This window comes from Lathamus discolor, chromosome 1, assembly GCF_037157495.1.
Source record: "Lathamus discolor isolate bLatDis1 chromosome 1, bLatDis1.hap1, whole genome shotgun sequence".
Taxonomy (NCBI): Eukaryota; Metazoa; Chordata; class Aves; order Psittaciformes; family Psittacidae; genus Lathamus; species Lathamus discolor.
Window position 1 is genome coordinate 123,825,400 of NC_088884.1, and position 21,939 is coordinate 123,847,338.

The 21,939-nt window shown below is 37.9% G+C and overlaps 1 protein-coding gene across 1 annotated transcript in view; it reads left to right on the forward strand.

Annotated features, from left to right (window-relative positions):
- CPE (carboxypeptidase E) overlaps window positions 1-21,587 on the forward strand; it is a 57,430-nt gene extending 35,843 nt beyond the window's left edge. The window contains exons 2-9 of the mRNA XM_065693983.1: window positions 4,282-4,478; window positions 6,308-6,475; window positions 7,388-7,505; window positions 8,512-8,694; window positions 12,421-12,560; window positions 14,858-14,957; window positions 17,838-17,956; window positions 18,857-21,587. Of these exons, the coding sequence (XP_065550055.1) occupies window positions 4,282-4,478; window positions 6,308-6,475; window positions 7,388-7,505; window positions 8,512-8,694; window positions 12,421-12,560; window positions 14,858-14,957; window positions 17,838-17,956; window positions 18,857-18,955 (1,124 nt within the window). The 3' untranslated portion in view covers window positions 18,956-21,587. The remainder of the gene's footprint in view (window positions 1-4,281; window positions 4,479-6,307; window positions 6,476-7,387; window positions 7,506-8,511; window positions 8,695-12,420; window positions 12,561-14,857; window positions 14,958-17,837; window positions 17,957-18,856) is intronic.
- Window positions 21,588-21,939: the final 352 nt, after the last annotated feature.

Here is a 21,939-nt window from a genome sequence, read left to right on the forward strand (position 1 = left end):
GTTGTGGATGTGATTATCATTTGTCAGGATATATTGTCAGAAAATTAATAAAACTCATTAAATAACAATGTTAAATATTCAACCAACAGAAACATTCCTTTGTGTTTATCATGCCGTGGACCATGGGAATCCATTAAAACAATTTTACTTTTTTGTGTGCAGGTCAATTAAATGAGAAAAGCCAGTTACGTTTCTTCAGTTCTGGAGTGGTACAGAAGTGTTTCTACTGGTTTGAAGAAACTGTTTAAAAGTTCTTCATCAAATTGACATTTACAGAGTCTTTTTAATAATAATAAAAAAAAAAAAGTGAGGCAATTGCAGTGTCAGAATCCTGCAGGGTGATTAAGGTCTGCATTAAATGGCTCATGTAGGATTAATGGGAAGAGCTGCTCTTCCTCTCGCTAAGTAGCGTGCTAGCAACAGGTGGCCAAAGGCTGTTTTTCCAATGAAGTGGGCCATTTGCCAGAGAAGACGGAAGCTTGTAGAAATGGTGTGGCAGGATGTATTCAGTGAACAGACCAGGGAACCCAGGAAGTGTTAAGACTTAAGGACCAGGTGGCTTGCATCCTCTGTGTTTGAAGTATCTTTGTTAGCGATGCAGTGGAGTAGGAGTTGGTTCCATTGGGAGCCAGAGTTGGCCTGCAATGCAAGGCTTCATTGCAGTCATTCACTGAAGCTCGAGCAGCTGGGCTGGCTTAACTTGGCCACTAGAGTGATGGGCATTTTTCTGTTGGCTTCAGCTAGCAGTGTGCCCTCCAGCTCTGGATGTTGTCCTGCACAGAGATGATTAGGAAAGAAGTAAGGTAAAAGTGACTCAGAAAAAAAGGGGGTTTCCAGAAGGTATTCCCGGAATTGCAGCCTTTACAAGAAAGGCAGAAATAAGCCTTCATTAACTGCAAACTCATATCAGTAGACAGTAGCCTGTGGAAGATTCGTCAGCTTTTTGGACACTGTGATGATAACTAATGATTTTGTCAGAATTAACCCTTTTTCCAGAATGGATTCTCTGACTTTGCCCATGATGAGCAAGGACATCTAATGAGTGAACTGCTAGCTCCTTCACAGCCAGCTTGTAACTGCTGAAATAAACTGTAAAAGTGGAGTTGTTTCACTTGAAGCAGATGAGTGTGGACATGTTTAGACATGAGAAAGACCCATTTTTCCATTGTTTAGACATGAGAAAGACCCATTTTTCTATTGTTCCTTTAGATGTAAATCACACTGATGAAACGATGAAGAGTTTTCCTAAAATTGTCGGTTACAGTCTGAAATGCTATATCTTTATTGAGCAGAAATGCAGTATTTCTTTGATTACTGTACCCACAAGTAAGAAAATGGTCAGGGCTGGGTGAGGCCTGGCAGAGAATAGTTCTCGTGCGTATGGACTGCACAGCCTTGTTCTTTGCAGTCTAGTATTATTAAGAGATGCAGTTCTTTGCTTCAGAGAAAGGTGTAAGAAAATGCCTAGGGGAGCTAAGACATGAATACAGAGTTAAGTTTTGAAGCAGGGCTGTTACTTGGCTCTCTCTTTCCCTTTTCATTGGTCTGCATTTCATTTAGACCAGTATTTTAGTTTTTGGCTTGCTAGCAGAACTTGGAGTTCTGCTGACACCTTGCTGCCAACTGGATTCTTTGAATACTGGTTTCACGTTTTGTGTTATAAGTAGTGTTGTGTTTTTTTTTTATCACTCTAAAAATGGCCATTGTTCCCTTTCACTGAAAAGCACTGTCTCTTGTTTAGTGGTGTAGGGAAATGCTGCTTTCCAGTCCAGTTCCTTTGTGCCATAATGGTTGGTGTGTTTGACTGTCCTTTATTATTCTTCCTAAGGAAAATGGGGCCGATATCTTCAATCACTTTTCATAGGAAAGACTTTCTATATTTCCAGTGACTTTTTCTTTTTTTTTTTTTTCATCTTCCTCAACCCCTTTTATCTTTTAATGCTCATTTGAGATGCATCGTTACCACTGAAGATACGCTGTAGCTGAAGCCTTACTCTTGGTTCACTATAGAACCCTTCCATAACTGTTTCCATGAACCCTCCTAAACACTCTTAACGATTCTTTGGGGAGGGGTCTAAGCAATACCCTATGTCAAACGTATGTTTCTATTTCTTCATTTGAACCAGGCCTCGAAAAATAAAGTGGGAGAGAAAAACAGGTGATTAATGCACAGGGGTGGGAATTAGGAGAAATTATTTCTCTTTCAGGCTTCCATGGTGCTGTCCTAGGGAAAACCACAAATACAAAATGCAACCGTGTTCATATTTACCGCAATAACACATTTACCTGTTAGGTTCTGAGCACTTTTCCCATAAGTAACATGCCAATATGCGTATGCATGAGTATTCTAATTATGAATATATGTGATGCATAGTGCTGCATATTTTATTAAATAAGATCTATCTATTTTAATGGGATCAGGTTGATTGCATGGTCTGATCACTCTTGATGATTAGACATCTTGCATTCCCTAGTATTAACAGACAAGAAGAAGCAGTAAATAGGAACTCAATGCCAAAAGAGGAAATGGAGGTTTTTAGTCACAGTGATGGCATTGCGCCTATCAGATAAAATGAAGCTATTTCGCTGAAGCCAGAAAACTTCTCAACCTATCTGGCAAAAAAATCCAGGGATTAATCTATATGTACAAAACCATCTTAGCTGGAAGGAAAGAAGTTACAGTATTAATAGCACTCTGCTAGCATCTTACCACTGGATTAAGGTTAACAAGCACAGACTGAAGAACCATAAGTAGATACGGCTCTGTGCTTGATTAGCAGTTATTTAGGTCTCATTTGTGTAACACTCTTCCTGGCTTCAATTTGTCCCCACGATAGTGCTAAAGGCTATCATAAAGTGTGTTTAAAACCTAGTCAGAGAATATTATCAGCAGAATGTGTGATTAAAGCTGTAACCGCAGAACAACTGCATTTAAGAAGGAAAAGGATAACGAACAACTCAGAAAACAGCATATTCTTTATTGTAGTTCCAGGACACTCCTTTTAATCTTATTCAAGTATTTACATATATCCTAAAAGTTCTCTGGAATCAGGGCTCTCAAAATGTAATCTTTTAAAAGGTAAATCCTTCACAGCTCTAGAAGACATATTTTGTGTGGTTTTTATGTCCATGGTCATGGGAATGAGACTAATGAGCAATTGGGAAAATTGGTTAACATATTTATATATGTTCTCTCAATATAGAATATATATTGAATGCATATCACAGAATCACAGAATCCCAAGGGTTGGAAGGGACCTCAAAAGATCATCTAGTCCAACCCCCCTGCAAGAGCAGGGTAACCTACAGTACATCACACAGGAACTTGTCCAGGCGGGCCTTGAATATCTCCAGTGTAGGAGACTCCACAACCCCCCTGGGCAACCTGTTCCAGTGCTCTGTCACTCTTACAGTAAAGAAGTTCTTCCTGATGTTAACGTGGAACTTCCTATGTTCCAGTTTACACCCATTGCCCCTTGTCCTATCACTGGATATCACTGAAAAAAGCCTAGCTCCATCATCCTGACACCTACCCTTTACATATTTGTAAACATTGATGAGGTCAAATGACACATTGAATATTATATATTACTAATACAATATATATTAAATCAACATTAAATATATGCATAAATATTCAACGTATTCCTTTAATATACTGGGATATTTATGCATATATTTAATACTGGACTGTTTATTGGAGTGTTAAATGGGAATGATTAATTATATGAGTTCAGTTATTGCACTTGCTTCACAAATTCTGAGCTGTATCTGCAAAGTATTTGCTGATTAAGATTGTTCAGATCACTAGGATCAACAGCTCTTTACTGACAATTGCAGAATTGCAGTTTAATGCAAGTGTAGTGCGATAAGCTTAACCTTATATTGAAGCAACATTAAAGAAAAGAAATTCTATTGGCTTATATATTTGAAACTTACCTAATGGAGACACTCTTTTACAGTGTTGAGACGTCAATTGCCTAAGATCTCAACAACTCAATAGCAGTGTTAATAGTAGTGTTAAGCATTTATTTTGGCATACTGTGTTGTCCTCCAGTATTCTTTCTCTGCCTTTGCCAAACAGATGAATATAAGTTACTACTTGTTTAGACAAAGTTTATTAAAAAAATAAATCTACTTTTCTGAAGCAGGTTTGTATCTTCCTGGGGATCCTGTGGCCAGTTGTAATACTCATATCCACATCTCAGGTGTGCTGTGTGATCCAGTCGATGGGTGATTTTTATATGTTCTTCTAAGATATGTTCTTCCTTCTTCTTGCAGGAGAACCAGAATTTAAATATGTTGGAAATATGCATGGAAATGAAGCTGTCGGGAGGGAGTTGCTCATCTTCCTGGCTCAGTACTTGTGTAATGAATACCAGAAAGGAAATGAAACTATTATCAACTTGATCCATAGTACACGTATCCATATCATGCCATCTTTGAACCCAGATGGCTTTGAGAAGGCAGCATCTCAGGTTTGTAAGGCTACATATGTAAGAATAGTTATCAATATCTGTACCAATCTTAGAATGACAACTTAGATTAGCAGTTTTACAGATACATGAAATCTTGGTGATCGTTGAATGGAACAAGTATTTGCTAATAGTACAGTAGGCATGTTCTGTTTAACAAGAAGGATTTTATGCTTGGGTTTTCAACAAATAGCTGACTGTCTTGTGAGTTTACTGTATTTTAAAATATATGATATTTATGTTTCATGCATATTGTTTCATTGACTGAATTTCTATTCAGTTCATTAACTGAACTGCTTCCTAAACAACTAACTTTTAGTAATACATGATGCTTCAAAAGTAGTAAAACAAGGAAAGTTGATCTTTCCTTTAAAAATTTCCTCATGTAAATGCACATATGTGGGTTATTCACACTCATCAGAGCCTGATTCCAAAACAAGTAAACTTTGAGAACCATCTTTTTAACATTAATAACTTTGATGCTAAATTTAAGGCAGGAGGTACTTTAATTAAGATATTTGTCAATAAAATTTAGCATGTATTTTAGGATGATGACTCTGTCAGGAAACATGCAGTGTGTTTAGTGTATACTTAGCAAACAGAAGGCAAATAGGACCCTGTTATATACAGCTTCTAGTGTGTATTATGTTCTAAACAAAAATGTTTCTTGTTTTACAAGGTGTATTTATTTTTTAAATAATATAGAAATGCTGGATCTTTTAATGTGAATACTTATTCATGATTAAATAAATAAAATCCTATTAAGAGCTTTATCAAACTGATACTCCTGAAGTCTTAACCCACAAAACCAGACCTCTTTTAAGCCATATTTGGTCCTATGTCTCCCTCTCGTGGCAACGAAGCAGAAGCTGTCATGAAGTTGGTGCTTTATTTTACTTTGAAATCTCTGTAGAGATTCAATAATAATATTTGAAACTTTTGCTCCTTAGTCAAAGTACATTTGTTTTTACATGGCTGCTTTACAAGTTACATATTGTGTATAATACAATTTGGTTTAGTGCCACTGTTATTCTAACTTATAGCTATCTTGATCCTGTGCACAGTGTGTGACCGTTGACTCAGTATACCCCAAGATTAAAACCAGTAACCAAACTAAACCTACTTTAAAGTGTACTTAAAGCTTACAGAGACAAGCTAGAGAAAGCTGTGTTCTATAAAGGCATTTCCTTAATGCAACCCAAAACCATTTTAGAGAATCAACTTAAAGAAAATACTTTGCAAAAATTGTCATTACATCTTTACTCAGTGCTACCATTTCAGTGAATATAGCTCATATTCACCATAAGAATTAAAATCTCTGGTAAATAAAGATTAAAGTACTTATTTACCCTGAAGCCATTTAAAGAAACTTTGAAATGAGTAAAAATGGTCCTTGTAGCTGGCTGATAAATCTACAGCTGTTCTGAGGCTCATTAAAATGAAGTGTGTAATTCACAACCATCGTCATGATGCAATGGGGAAAAACCAACTTTCGGGAGAAAAACTCAGCAGACACTGAAAAATCTGATGTTGCTGGTAATTTTGCCCATCTTTAGTCCATATCTGCCACTATGTGAATGCTCCTCTCCTCCAAGACCCTCAGTGAAACAAAGGTTTGTTTTGTTCCCACAGAGCTCTAGGAAGAAATAGAGGTGACTTAGCTCCTGGTGCTTCAAAAGTTTTTACTGTCACATCCCTTCTAATTCTTGAGAACATGGGAAGTAAACCCATGATTCAAATTTACATGGCTAAATACACCCATACAAGGCTTGATATGTAATCTCCTGAATGTACTCATCTCCCTTCTCTTCTTTTTCCTTTTCCTTATTCAGCCCGGTGAGCTTAAAGACTGGTTTGTTGGTCGAAGCAATGCCCAAGGGATAGATCTAAACCGAAATTTCCCTGATCTTGACAGAATAGTCTATGTTAATGAGAAAGAAGGTGGCCCAAACAACCATCTACTGAAAAACATGAAAAAAGCTGTGGATCAGAATCCTAAAGTAAGTAGGGGCTGAAGATTGGATCACTTACATGCCCATCTCTTATGCAAATAGGCATGTAGCCACATCTAAGAGTTGTGTCTTTATGATTCAAGTTCGAAATACTTTGTTTATTTTGTTAAATTTATCCATCAGATGCTTCTGAGAGGTTTTGTCAAAATGAATTACTGTAGTACAATCTTTTGATCCATATTGCTTAATCTTTAGAAAATTCCTCACTTAAAACATGTTTTATTTTAAAGCCAGAGATTGTGCAGCCTTCTCCCTTGATTTGAAGCAATTCTTGCAGATACTCTGCATTTTTACCATTCCCAGAAACTCTTGTGTATTGTGCTTAATTACATCATTGGCTATGTAGCTATCCTCACATACAGCACATGCATTTTTGTTAAGCTTAAGCCTTAAATATGCAAGTGTGTTTCTGGAGGGATTTTTATTTTCTTGTGTTTACCCTCAGAGGAGGTCTTAGAAAATACAGTGTTGTGACTGCAGTACCATAAGTTTGTGGCCTTAATAGCCGTATTCTGTCTTCAAATTATTAAGTGAAGTAATTTTACTTTCTGTGCAGAGAACACACTGCATCCTACCAACACTTGTTTTGAATTAGTTTATTTTCCTTGGTTCAAAATTTGGTAGGGTTTTTTTTTTTTTTTTTGGTAGAATGAGATTGCTTTATTTGTGCTCTCATCATAAACTAATTTACACCAATTTTAGACTTATATTAATCTACTTAAATAATTATAAACCTGATGTAAAAGACTGTCATTTCTCTCTGAAGCCAAAATAAAACTGCTGTTCATTTAAATATCTTCACAATATACGTGATAATAATTAAGGCCACAGTATATAATTGAGTAAGTTTCTGTGTTGAATTACCAATTTATAACTGCTGGTAATTCTATATTGTTGTAGCTTGCTCCTGAAACAAAAGGTGTCATTCACTGGATTATGGATATTCCCTTTGTGCTCTCTGCCAATCTTCATGGAGGAGATCTTGTTGCAAACTACCCTTACGATGAGACTCGGAGTGGTATGTAATAGAAGTTCACATGAAATAGTAGGAGATAGAAATTACATTTTACACTTGTTTCACTGCTACCTAAGGTCCCCTTCGTAAATACCATGTCATTGCATTGTCATGACTTATTTTAACATAGTAATCACATGTTAGCAGCTAGTCACTATATGAGCATGTTTTCTAGTTGTGAAGATTATAGTTCACTTTGGTAGAGTTACACCACAAAAATGATGTAATACCTGAGGGAATCATAGTCCCTCAGATATTTTAATCAAGGCAACTTACCTCTTAAATTAGCTGGGGCTGTTTGTATCCTGTTAACTGAAGTGAGAGAGATGTGGCTAGGCTGCCTGTATGACCTAAGGTTTCTCTACTTGCACCTTTAAAAAGTGATTTTCTGGAAGCAGTAGTGTGTTAATAGAAACAACTACTGTTGTCTCAGCTTTCTCAGTATTGGTCCCATATTAAAAGGATGGCATTGTGGATGAGATGTTCTCATTTATCACACAGCAATATCAATTTGCTTTTTCTTCTACTAGAGAATGTGCACGTGATTGAAATGGTCATGATATGATGGTATTGTTTGTGATTGTCTTCCTTCAATCTATTTTGTCACAGTTTAATTGCAAATCCTTTTAATATCAGACTGTAAAACTCTTTAGGGAGGGACCTTTGTCTACATACTGGGCTTTTTTTAATGAAGGAAATATCTAAAGCCTAAAATAGCTTAGATTTTTTGGTGCATTTTTAAATTAATATTTTCAGAAATATTGACCGATACTGATGGTCACCATAGTAATGGGGCAGCCTGCTGCAGGCAGTTGATGAAGTACTGGGGAAATGTTAACATTATTAAGATAATGCTGTATTAGTTTGTGATGCTGTAGGACACTTACCCGTGTACAGAGAATTTCCAGGCGCAGTCGTGCTGTGCAGAATTGGTAATCTAAGTTGTGAGACCAGTTGGTATGACTGCCCTTTTAATAATCCCCGTTCCTGAACTTTCTTTCTTCCCTAGGCAGTGCTCATGAATACAGCTCCTGCCCTGATGATGCTATTTTCCAAAGCCTGGCTCGCAGTTATTCTTCTTTTAATCCCGCTATGTCTGATCCAAACAGACCACCGTGTCGTAAAAATGACGATGATAGCAGCTTTGTGGATGGAACAACTAATGGTGGTGCATGGTACAGTGTCCCAGGAGGTGAGGTCCACTGCATGGGGGTTCTGTGTCACTGGTGATTATATCAAGCTTGAATTTTCACTGGTTTAAGGTTGAATTTTCACTGGTTTAATTGTAGTCTAGAATACCACCATCTTCTCTAAAACTTTTTGTCTGGTTAATGCTAAATATAAGGCAGATCACTCACCACAGTACATCTGTAAAATCCCATAAAGCTCATTGTGATGTCTGTTAAAATGTTCCTCTTTTGTTGCTTTTTCTACAGTGTTTTGTGCAGTTAGGATTCAGGTTATTGCAGATTTAATAGTTCTGCAGTGGGCAAGTGATCACTATGCTATCACACGAGCTTAAGGTTTGTGTGGGGGGTTTTATTGCCTTTTTTTAAAAAAAAAACAACAAAATTAAAAGCTCCCCTAAGAAACCCTTATCAGAGGCTACTGACTATTCATTTTAACCTCAATAATGAAAGCATCCAACATTGGAGGAAGTGGTGAGGCCTGGTTTTGCAGCATTGTAGACAACAGCTTTAGATTTCCATGGAAGCAAAATCAGATGTGAAGATACTTGCATCTCCGTACTTTGTGACTTAATCAGTGCCTGACTCCTGCCCAGGTTGTTTTCTGCTAGACTTTGGTAGAGCCTTCTGTGCTAAGAGAAACAACAGCGCTACTATGGCCATTTCAAGATTAATTTTTCTTGGAGAAGTCTAGAAGACCAGCCTGAAATGAGACATTTCATTCCTTTTTACTAAGCATTTTTCTATGCCACTTTCTTTGTAAACCAAGGCAAAAAGTTGTTGAAATCTCCCAAAGCATTACACAGCCTAGGTGGTAGCCTAATTCTGCTCCTGTTGCACTAAAGGGGGTGCTGGAGCAGGAAAATAATTAAGCTCATGTAAAGAAATTAAAAACCAAACAACAACTGGTAGGGCTCGCACAGCCAATAATCACCTGCTTATTCTTAGAGCTGTCATCCCCAATCTTCGCAGCAGCAGCATGTTTCCTCTGCTGTGGTACCACAATTACGGGGACTGGGTGTAAGGTAAAATGTTGACATTTCTCAATATGACTGAAAAGCAAAAATTTCCCTCAGAGGGAAAACAAGTCCCTCACAGACTTTGAATTGGAACCATTAAAACGCCTTTGATAAAACAGAGTTTGCATAAGTAAAAAAAAAGAATACCGAGAGCTTTAATAGTTAAAACGTGTTTCAATTCAGTTAAAAGTTACCTTAATGAAATATTGGGTATTAATTATAAAAGCATGGACATATTTAAATTCAGCTTCTTTTTCCTTAGGAAAATGCATTGAAAAAACAGTTTTTTTCATTGTTTTGATGAAATGCTTTGATTTTGCTAAACTGCACATGCCAAAAGTACATTTTTCCATTGGAAAGACTTTTTTGGAAAGTTGAAATTATTTCCTCCTTTCGGATCTTATTTTAAGTTAGACCTTAAATTCCCTGGGACCTTTCTTTTTCTCATGTATTTGTACAGAAGTTAGTAGACAGAAATCCTAGTTCTAACCAAGATCTATGATCCTAATATGATGCAGCTAGTAAAAAATAGAGAGATGGCATATAGTTTGAACCATAAAGCATTAATCTGTTTGTTGGGGTTTTTAGGATTTTTTCCTAAGTGTAGAAATCAGCTGTCAAGCTGTGACTTTTGAACGAAACCTCCATGGTGACATTTGCCAGAGGCTGACTTAAGAAAACAAAACTAATTCAGCAAAAACAGTTCTGTTATATCTATGTCTAGTGCTAAGGAAAATAACTAAACATTGCTTAGTTCAAGCAAAAATTTTCTTGGAAGCTTTAGTCTGAAAAAATTTCAGAAGCAACATATATGAACTGTGGACCAGATCAGGAGGTAGAAAAGAAACTATAAGATATGGGTATCATGCACAAAACTAGGAAATATATTACTTCTGTATTCTGTTCTTGAGGAAGTAGGGCATCCCTCTCTTTGGGAAAGGGAAGGGGGGAGCTTGCAGAGAATTTGGGCAGTATGTTCAAGAGTTGCTAACACCACAGTAGAATTACATCGTGCCCTTTGTCTCCCAGTTCTCCTCTTCACAGTCTTCCTTTCTTGTAGAAGAGAGGCAAAAATCAAGAAAAACATTATCAAATGCCTAGAACAGATGCCTGGCAGTCATCACTGCTATCAGGATTTTACTTACGGCTCTTCTGCTCTATCAGTGTGTACTGCTGAATGGTCCCTCTTGCATTCTGCCCGTTGGGATGTCAAAGCTGTCCCTCTCAGGAGCACCTTTGCCCTCTATGTCTTCATTTTTTAGCCATCTAAGAAAGGTTTAGAAACGAAAAGGTTCTTTTAGGAATCTGAAAAATCCCTGTTCTTACCAGTAGTTAGGAGTCTCATTGCCTGGCTGGCAAAAACCAGACTCTTCACCCTAGTGGGTTGGCAAAATCCCACCTGACTCAATCTGTTTGTTGCCCTCGTGCTTCTCTTTTGGATATGACATCAGCTCTCTGGACGTTTCTGGACTGGTGAATAACACTGGTGTTTCAGTAAAGAGGCTGCATTAGGTCTCTTATGTAGCTTGCATGGGGGAATATAAGGCTGAATGAATTAGCTGTGTTTGAATCACTTTTCAATCCCCCGTTGACCTCCATGGGGACGCTCAAAATGCTTGATAGCCTTTTTCTTTTCAGTCCTCCATTTGAGAATCCAATTACTCTGCTAGCTAGATAGGCTGGGAAGGCAGGAAGAGCTAATTCTGCGTCAGCTTCTGCAAAAAATATATTTATAACTCTCCTGGGGACAGCTACAGTCCCTCCCTAGCTGGTTCATCCAGTTACAATGCTAGAAACGACTTTGGTTACCAGTTCACTGGTTTGAGAAAATAGCCAATATTTCCATATAGTAAGAGAAGGGACACAGAAATGTAAAAGAGTGCATCTTTCCCATCAAGTTTTTATTCCTAGTGATGATGCTGTTATATATATATTTAAATTCCTATGATTAAAATTGCATTAACAGTAATGTTTCTTTTTTCTTCTTTATTGGAGACTGTCCAGGACTGATTTTGTAGGAGCATTGAATAGGTTGGAAATACTCCTACCCATGGAAAAAAATCCATGTAAATAAAGTTTATAGGAAGTTTGCTTTTGTTTGGTTTTTTTTTTTGAAAATGTTTGGAATCTATGCAGAAAAGCTAGAAAAAGAACATTCCTTAGCAAATGGATGTTTTTAGTGTAAAATGTAACTAAATTGAAACTTGATATTTTCAGAAAAAAATCCCAAACCAACATGTTTTTATCCCATCTTTATAAATCAGTTTTTCAAAGTCACTTAATCATGTTTCATTTGCTTTATAATTCATTGTCATTCTTCATGGCTTACAAAGGTGATCATCTTTTACTTTCATATGGAAATATTTTAGGCAAAAATGGAAATAACTTTCTATTCCTGAAGAGATTTAAAAATAATTTGTCAGCTATCCAAAACCATGTGTCAGGTAGAAGTATACCAGCCAGGTGCAGCATCAGGTAGAAGTATACAGGCAAGGTGTCTTTTCCACACCTTACCTGGGAAGAAAAATTTTTGGGACTTAGTTATCTGTCTGGTTTCTCCAATTTAAAGCTTCTGAATTAAGAACTGCACTAACTGTATTTATGCCTATTCTTTTCTTAATAGGTGTATTAAGCATCTCATGTGTTCCCCTGTATTTATTCCAGAAGAATGCAAAATGCCTCACTAATTCTCTTTCTTTTTTGGCATTGCAGGGATGCAGGATTTCAATTACCTCAGCAGCAACTGCTTTGAAATCACGGTGGAGCTTAGCTGTGAAAAGTTCCCACCTGAAGAAACTCTGAAGGGCTACTGGGAGGACAACAAGAACTCTCTTATCAATTACATCGAACAGGTAACAGAAAAGAGGATGGCAAAACTCTAGTTATTGTGCATAATATTTCTAAACTTTGTGCTGTGTGAAAATTTCATATTAATCCAATTGGTTCTCCATAGTTCTTGTATGTCTCTAAGGTGGTAAATCCTATGTAATCTTTCTAATTATGTGGAAGAAGAGGGGAAAAAGAAAGAAGATGTTATGGTATGGAATCTCACCTTATTTAAGCTCCTGCAGACATTTAATTTAAATTATTTGTGTTAGCTTCCTCAGTGAAAACAAATACACGTCACCAGAGAGTATAATTCATTCCGCCAGCACTAGTGTGTATACTAAGAGAGATGGATTGCCCTCTACAGATATGAAAACGTGTGTACAGTTGTGGGATGGATCACTGTGGATGTATAGGGGGCCTAGACAGCTGGATTAGACTGGCAATTCAGTGTAATGTCAGGGGACACCTCTAATCCTGGTTTTCTAGATATTCTGCTGCTCTCTGATTTAGATAATATTGCACTAATGGGTTGTTAGGCGTTAAGACTGAAATAAACTTGGGGGGATTTATGTATGTTGTTGGCTTTTTCTGTTGGTTTGTTTTTGCTTTTAATCATTTCATGCCAAGGTAACAGGCTGTACGGAAATGCTTGTTCCAAGCAGTGTGGGAGTACTGAATTCCTGAAACCTGGATATTGCAGTTAAAGAACACAAATATATCTGATATCGTTAATGGCTGCACATGTGGGATTGTGAAATCGGAAACATACTTTGTTAGCAGAGCCAGACACTTCATACATTAATTTCTTTAGGAACTTATTTGTGCAGAAATGCTTTAGCTAGCCAGAAATCTGAAATATTAGAGTATTTTGAAATGTTCGAGTCATATCATTCTGCTAGTGATTTGTATGTAGGCTGAGGAAAAGGCTCTACCCACTCTGCAGGTTTTTACCCAGTTATTAGGGGTCCATCTCAAAGTGTTCAGCTCCTTTTCACGTGGATTAATTTTCTGACTCGTGGAAAACTACGGTGTCATTGCATTTTAAAAATTATGAATATGTAAGAGATTATTCTGCCAACTTACTTTGCTCCTGTGGAGCTTCTGGCTTTATCCTCAAAGTTCAGATTGTCTATCTGGAATTGTTTTTTGTCCTGTTACAGGGTAAGAAGTGCATCTCTGTGCTTCAGCTCCCCTGTGATTGTTGAGAATGGTGCAAATATGTACTTTCTGGTTTTCTAAGCTGATCTGTATCAGGCTTCTGATGGGGTAAATTAGAGGATTCTGGTGAATTAAATTATAGCAGCTGAATACACTATATAGATTCATAAAGGGGAATATCAAAATCTCAAAATAAACTTTGTTATCCACAAATCTTTTCGAACATCACAGAATTGGAGAAGCCTAACTCCACAGTACTTCCACATTTAATTTCCAGGCTCCCAATGAGATGCATCTCTGCATAGGTTCAAATTGTCCCATTCTCTGGGACTGAGAGCTCAGTATCTCAGGCAGTGAAACAGTAGTTGAACTCAGCTTCTTGCCTTTGAGGAGCTCTGCTATCAGATTATCCTTGAAGAATACGAGCAGGACTGGTCTCCACACACTGCAATTAAATCAGTGCTTTAAATTCGTGTATGCTGGGAACAGGAAGGTTAGGTACTGCTGGTGCTGTTACCTGGTGTATGTTGTCTAAGAAGCAAGAAAAAACTAGGACATGATGCACCGTCACCTTTCTGTCACAGGCCTTATAGGGAGTGTTGTGATTCTATGAGGTCCCGGCTCAAAGATCTGGATGTTTTGGATGCACAATAGAGAGCTCAAGTATCTCACCCAGGGATTGCCCATCAAAGTCCAAGTGGCCTCATTTAACCTTGTTAATGTTTCCCTTTAAAGAAGTTATGTCCGTTAGAACCCTAAATTCTTCCATCTGATGAAATTAAAAAAAAAAAAAAAAAAGTTGTTTTTTTCCTATTAAGCTGTCTTTCAAAGCACAGCGGTTTATCCGTGGTTAATCCGCAGTGACAATGACTTTCAAGTCGTTGTTCACATATATTATTATTTGCTGAGTATTTCTGAGAAATGCTTTCATTGCACAGAGGAATTAGTACAATTACCAGCTGAATTATTTTTCCACTTCACTTTTTGTTCTATTATGATGTTTAGTAATCATCCTTGGTAGGTGTCGGCATGTAGACCATGGGATTCGTAATGTGCATTGTTAGATATATCAGTACGTATCTCGCTGATGAAAAAGCCATCTTTCTTAATGAGATTTTCCTGTGATTTTGCATGATTTTCTGACTTTATTTATTTATTTTAGATTCATCGAGGAGTGAAGGGATTTGTTAAAGACCTTCAGGGCAATCCAATAGCAAATGCTACGATTTCTGTGGAGGGGATAAGCCACGACATTACATCAGGTGAACCTCAGCAAAACAAGAAGTGATAGAATATACCGCTCCTCCCTCTGCTTGGCAACATGGAACCATTTCAGATCCTACTATCTGAAGCTTTAAGGGAGCAAAATTTTGATGCCAGGAAAGCATGTTGTTCCTCAAGCAGCTTGCTGCCTGTAGGATTTCATTTATTTTTCTCTTGCATTTTGCTCTCAGACCAGCTGAGGCTGGTTGTTGGGATTTCATGGATCTCTGGAGTGAATTGGTTCTGGTGGCTGCTGGTTATTTGTGCTGAGTTTGTTTTCTGATTTGTGGTTCAAGTAGTGTTTCACAGCTCTGTCAGTATTTGAAGGCCTATCGGCAGTGCCATTTTGAGTTTGAAGGCTAAATTCCAAAAGCGTTATACTACTTACAATGCAGTCAGACCTTTTGGTATGCAAATTCTTGTCAGATTTTCAGTTTACATAACTTACTTCTTCAAAGATAAATTCTCTCTGCTGTTTACAATTATGTGACCTTGGTTTAGAAGGGCAGTTCTAAAAGAAATTATTGTGCTGGTCTTTGTAGAAAATTATGTGTTACCTCTTCGGTGGTGGTCCTTTGTTCTAGGAATGCATTCAAAGGTAGCTCACACAGTGTAAACTTGCACTCTTCCTTGTAGACCTATGTTTTCTTATTCTGAATGACCATATTGTTTTATTTGCACAATACTCCTGGCAGTACTGATAGATAACAAGTTGACTATGAGCAGACAGCGTGAGGAAGAACTTATTTACATTGATGGTGGCAGAGCACTGGAATGGGCTGCCCAAGGAGGCTGTGGAATGGAGGCATTCAAAACCCACCTGAACACGTTCCTGGACAACCTGCTCTAGGTGGCCCTGCTTTGACAGGGGTTTAGACTAGATGATCCCCAGAGGTCCCTTCCAACCCTAATGATTCTCTGATTCTATGAAGATGCTAATTAGAGAAACAATAATAAAATGTTACTGCTTTGTGCATAAGCTTTCATTATGGTAATTTTCTCAACATTATGTACTGTTAGAGATACATAATACTATGAAACAGGACTGGTAGACCCTTCAGTTGGCTTCAATTTGTGTTTTTTCTCTTATCACATGAAAAGAGGCCAGCATTTCTGACAAGCAGGAGAACAGTCTGTGATGACATTAGCCACTTTCTTTCACTATGTATAAGAAGGCAAAAAGTATAGAGGCTGGAAATCAGTTTTCAGGAGTAATAAAAAGAGAATAAGCTGTACAAGGAGGTATTTTGAGGTATAAGGCAGTAATGGATACAGTACTGCAGCTCATGCTGTGGTATAGAAAAGCGTCTAACCATGAATCCTCTCACATCACTGTGTGTGTATAAACCTGGAAGTCTTGTATTGTCAAAACAGTAAGGAAAACAAGTACTTGAGTTTTAGCATATTCAAAAAGAAGGATAAATATTCTTTGGTTCCCCCCCCCCCCGCCGCCCCCACTCCTTTGTTCATGAGTTAAAATTCAGCTTTGTTCCAGTGCCAGGGATCATTAGATCGTTATCATAGCTCTGCAGCAGTACTTTTTTCTCTTCTGTTTTATGAAAAGTCTGGGAACAATTGGACTGACTACTGACGTTTTTAACTGTGTGAATTGCAGACATTTAAGTAATGTTTCCCTCTGTGAGCTGTGTAGCTGTAGATGTGCTGAAAAAGCATTTAAGCAACTGGCAGTAAGAGCACGGCCAAGTCTTTTAAACGGCCTTTAGAACAGCTTTGCAACGTTTTCTGGAGATAAATTCAGAGTATTAGCCTGTGAGAAACTGGGTAATTGCCCATTGCTGGTACAGGCAGGATCAGGGTTGGAATGGACCTTAAAGACCATTTAGTTCCAGTCCCCTTCCTGCCACAGGCAGAGATACCTTCCAGTAGACCAGGTTTCTCAAAGCCCCCTCCTACCTGGCCTTGAACACTGACAGGGATGGAGCAGCCACAAGTTCTCTGGGCAACCTGTGCCAGTGTCTCACCACTCTGACAGTGAAGAACTTCTTCCTAATGTCTGATCTAAATCTCCCCTTTGTCAGTTTAAAACCATTGCCAACTGTCCTGTCACTACATGCTCTTGTAAATAGCTTCTCTCCAGATTTCTTGCACCTCTCCTAACCTCTCCCCAAAGACTTCTCTTCTCCAGGCTGAACAACCCCAGCTCTCTTAGTCTGTCTTCATAGGAGAGGTGCTCCAGCCCTTTGATCATCTTCATGGCCCTCTGGACTCACTCGAACATGTCCAAACCCTGTTGTGTCGGGGGCCCCAAAGCTGAATGCAGTACTGCAGGTGGGGTCTCATGAGAGCAGACGGGCAGAATCACTTCCCTTGACCTGCTGGTCATGCTCCTTTCAATTCAGCCCAGCATGCATTTGGCTTTCTGGGCTGCAAGCACACACTGCTGGCTCATGTTAAGCTTCTCGGCAACCATCGCCTCAAAGTCCTCCTCAGGGCTGGTTTCAATCCAATCTAAGCCCAGTATGTTTCTGTGCTTGGGGTTGCCCTGACCCGGGTGCAGGAACTTGCACTTGGCCTAGTTGAACTTCATGAAGTTCACACTGAGGTTTGTCCCATGTTACTCTTTTCTTCAGTGTGCTGGAGAGCTTTCAGCCTCAGCAGGCAAAATCTTTCATGTAGGCTACAGCACAGCTTCAGAATTTAAATCTGTGTTTTGTTTACCTGAAAAGAAGAAAATCTGTAATGACATATTTATAGAGCTCTTCCAGAAGAGTACTTTCAGACAGGCAAAAGGAAAAGGCAAAAGAAATGGGCCAACAGGAATACAAAAGGTTCTGACAAGGTATACAGTCCCTTTCCATTAGCTGCATAAGTAATTTTATACCTATTTATTTAGATTATTTTTTCCTTGTTCGTTACAGCCAAGGATGGTGATTACTGGAGACTGCTTGTACCTGGAAATTACAAACTTACAGCCTCAGCACCAGGCTATCTAGCAATAACTAAAAAAGTTGCTGTGCCCTTTAGCCCTGCAGTTGTGGTAAGTGCTCACATGTGTATTGCTTTATTGTCTATTATATATGAAAAAGTCTCTTTTTTTTTCCTTTTTTTTTTTTTTTGAAATTTTGCTCACCTATGTGCATTTTCACATAAGTTTATTGTACTGATAAGCTAGTATAGCGCATATTTAAATCAGCCTTGAGACACTGTCGTGGTTTAAACTGTCAGCCACGCAGTCTCGCTCGCTCACTCCCCCACTTCTTCCCTCCCCCCTGCTCCCGGAGGGATGGGGAGGAGAATCGAAAGAATGTAACTCCCACGGGTTGAGATAAGAACAGCCCAGTAACTAAGGTATAACACAAACCACTGCTGCTACCACCAATAGTAATAATGATAAGCGAAATAACAAGGGAAGAGAATATGATACCACCCACTGACCAACAATACCCAGCATGACGGAGCAGTGAACCAGCCCTTCTGGGTAACTCCCAGTTACCTCCCTGTGCATGACGTGCTGTGGTATGGAATACCTCTTTGGTTAGTTTGGGTCAGGTGTCCTGTCTCTGCTTCCTCCCGGCTTCCCCTCCTCCCTGGCAGAGCATGAGGCTCAGAAAGTCCTTGGTCAGACCAAACATTTGAGCAGTAACTAAAAACATTGGTGTTATCAGTGCTGTTCCTAGGCCGTAAGTCAAAAACACAGTGCTGCACCAGATACTAAGAAGGAGTTAAAAAAAAAAAGACTGCTACTGCTGAACCCAGGACAGACACTTAGGGAGATACCTTCCATTTTAGGCTCAGTTTATTCCAAAGACCCATGTCTGTGTTAAACCACTTACAATAAATAACTCTTACAATAAATGACTTATAATAAATTACTCTTAAAAGCCTAAACTCCTTTCTTTCTACAAGTCTTACCAGTGTTTTTGATTTTTTCTCTTAGGTTGATTTTGAACTGGAGTCATTGTCTGAAAGAAAAGAAGAGGAGAAAGAAGAGTTGATGGAATGGTGGAAGATGATGTCAGAAACACTAAATTTTTAAATTAAGATTTTGGCTTTACAGCTTTTAAATATTCTATGTTGATTTAGTATAGTGTACTGTGGAAGATCCCTATATTCTAGATTTTGTGCATTTCACAATAATTAACTTTGAATTTTTCAATTATCTTTTGATTAATATGATTACAAATAACTACTAGCCTCTTAGCTAGTAAATAAGCTATTAATTTTAATTCATATTGTTACAGAAAATTTACTCTTATATACAAATAATAAAAAAAAAGAGTGAATGTCTCTGCAGCCTATATGGAAGTACAATCTCTTGTGTATTATTTGCAAGTTCAGAATATGTAGGTTAACTCTTGATTTTAAAAAATAAATATGCTGTAGTCAATTCCCAATACTGCCAGAAATATTTGACAGTGCATAGTAGTAGAAAGTGCTCTTTACTGAGTCCTATAATGGATGTTATTAAAAAGATTTATGGTAAGTGTGTTGTGTAATTATGTTTTACAGGGATTAAAATTCAGTATAACCTTTCATATGTGTCTGGTGTTGGGGCTATTTAAATATGTAAGAAACATATACTGGCTTAATTTTAGTAAGGAGAAGAAATCTGCATAAGCTCTTTTATTAAAAATGGCATGGAGTGAATTCAGGAAATAGCAGAGCTTTATTCCTTAAACTGTTAATGATATTTCAGGGTCAGGTTTTAGTTATTTCTCATTACTTACTTATTAACCAAATAAAAAATTCTGAATGGGTGAAGAAGAGCTTGTGCATCTTGTTAATATACTGCTTGTGGTTGTTCTACAGCAAGAAAAAAATTTGTTTCAGGTGATGTCCGTTTTAAATAGTTAACTATCTTTTCCAACAATCTTTCCATGTGTCAGTGGTGTCTAGATGATCAGCTGAAACTTTGGTAGCTTTCATTGAAGTTACAAAACATTACGGTTTAGACAATGAACTGGAAGTCTTCTGAGGACATGCATTTAGCCAAGAATGGTTTTGCTTCTAACTTTGTTTCTTCTGCTGATTAGTCTTATCTAAAACTAGAAGCATGATGGATAAATATTTTCTTTTTCAGTGTAGTGAATTTTTTCTAAAACGCTTGAAGAGGATACATAGAAGTAACTTTCATTTAAAAAGGTCCCCTTCCCCTCATTTTTTTAGTATGTTTGAATTAACTTGCTTCAGTATTTTTGCCTAAGATGAGTGAAATTTGTGGAGTCAGAGAATACATGTGAACCTTAGTGAGTGCAAGTTTGGTATATTTCTCCCGAAACCACTACTTGGTAGCAGCTAAACATCTCATCTGTTTGAAAGATTACACACTATTGCTGGTCTATTTTAATTCAAGATCAGATATTTGATAACAGTTTCCTTCCTCTGTTTCTTTAGTATCACTGTCTGTGTTTTAATTAACATATTATTTTAGTTAATGCTGTAGGAGTTCAGTACCATTCAGAACCAACCAACAATGCACTATCATGCTCCTGCTGTAAGTGAAAAATCACATGTTTAGGTGTAGGATCCAAATTTACCTCCTTTGGGTATTAAAAAATTTACTGAAATTAATGTTTTCTGAGAATTTGAAATAAAAATAGCATTTGATCCTTTAAAGTAACAGACTTAAGGTTTTACATACAGAGATAAACTGAACAACAATAGAACCAAGTTTCTGTCTCTGATCAGGAGTTTGCTATGTGACCTGTAGCTCATTTGGGTAGTAGATATTTAACTCCAGACTTAAGAGGAACTTCACTTGCAGTAAGTTGTTATGCAGTGATGAAATTCAAATTTCCATTGCAATGAGGAACCCATTTGCAAATGAAAAGTCTTATCTGAACATGTCTTGATAACAACTTGTGGCTAGCTGTGCACAGGAACGTGCATAGGGGCTACCCAGTTACACCAACACAGGTGTTTATGGCAATTTGAAAGGCTAAGACGCATGACACAGAACACACTCTGTCTGGAAGTAACAATACTGTTTTCAGCTGAACCATGTAAAATCAAAGCAAAACGTCTAAAAGTAAATTGTAACAGGAGACTGCTGGCATGTGGGCAAATGGCTACAGGAGTGTTTCTGACCTGTAAACTAATGTAATAAGGCAAGTGTATTTTTGAACAGAATGCCCTCCTCTGCCCCTTTCAAACCTAACAATTTCAATCCAAACAATATTACTACATGATGAAATGCCTGTCATACGTCCAGTCTTCCTGTGTGATGGACTGTGTGGCATAGTTAGTGTAGACGTTACATTAAAGTGGTCTCGTAACAGATTTCTAATCTGTACTTGTATACAAGTGTGAGATCCTCTGGTCTACTGTTTCATGCATTTGTGATCCAATGTGGTGTCCCCTAAATGATCTGTTTCGCTCAATGACTTTTGCTATTTCTGTGCTGAGAACAGGTTAAAGTAATTAAATGTTACAACACCAGAACCACTGCCACTGTTCTTGCTGTAAGTAAACATCCTTAAGAACACCGTAGCCAGGACTCTCAACAAATCAATTCATTATGTAGTTTTCCTGGCTGAACTGAGCTGTGTTGTAGGACTGTGTATGTTTAAATGGAAGATTAAAGTGTTGTGTGATGCTGAGCTTTTGGTTAAAAAGGCACATGCTGTACTATTGTACAATAAAACTACAGGTTTATTTAAAGTGAAAAATGTGTGAGTAACTTACAGGTTCAAAACATGACTGCTTTGGCTGTGTATGACTGCAAAATATGCCATAAACATCCTCAGTGAGGTGTTGTATGCCAATCAATTTGCTGATTTGAACAGAGAAATGAAACTGGATTTAGTGTTGATATCCCATTGAAAGCCATCCATAGCCCCATAATTTTGTGCCAGGACATACTTGTTTTGGAGTATATGGCTTTCTGAGCACTTTCCCCACGCAGGCTTTCAAGTAAAGTAATGGATAAAAATGAGATGCTCTGCATTCATACAGGGTTGGTAGGGACAGGGCATACACTTTTCATAGAATCATAGAATAGTTAGGGTTGGAAAGGACCTC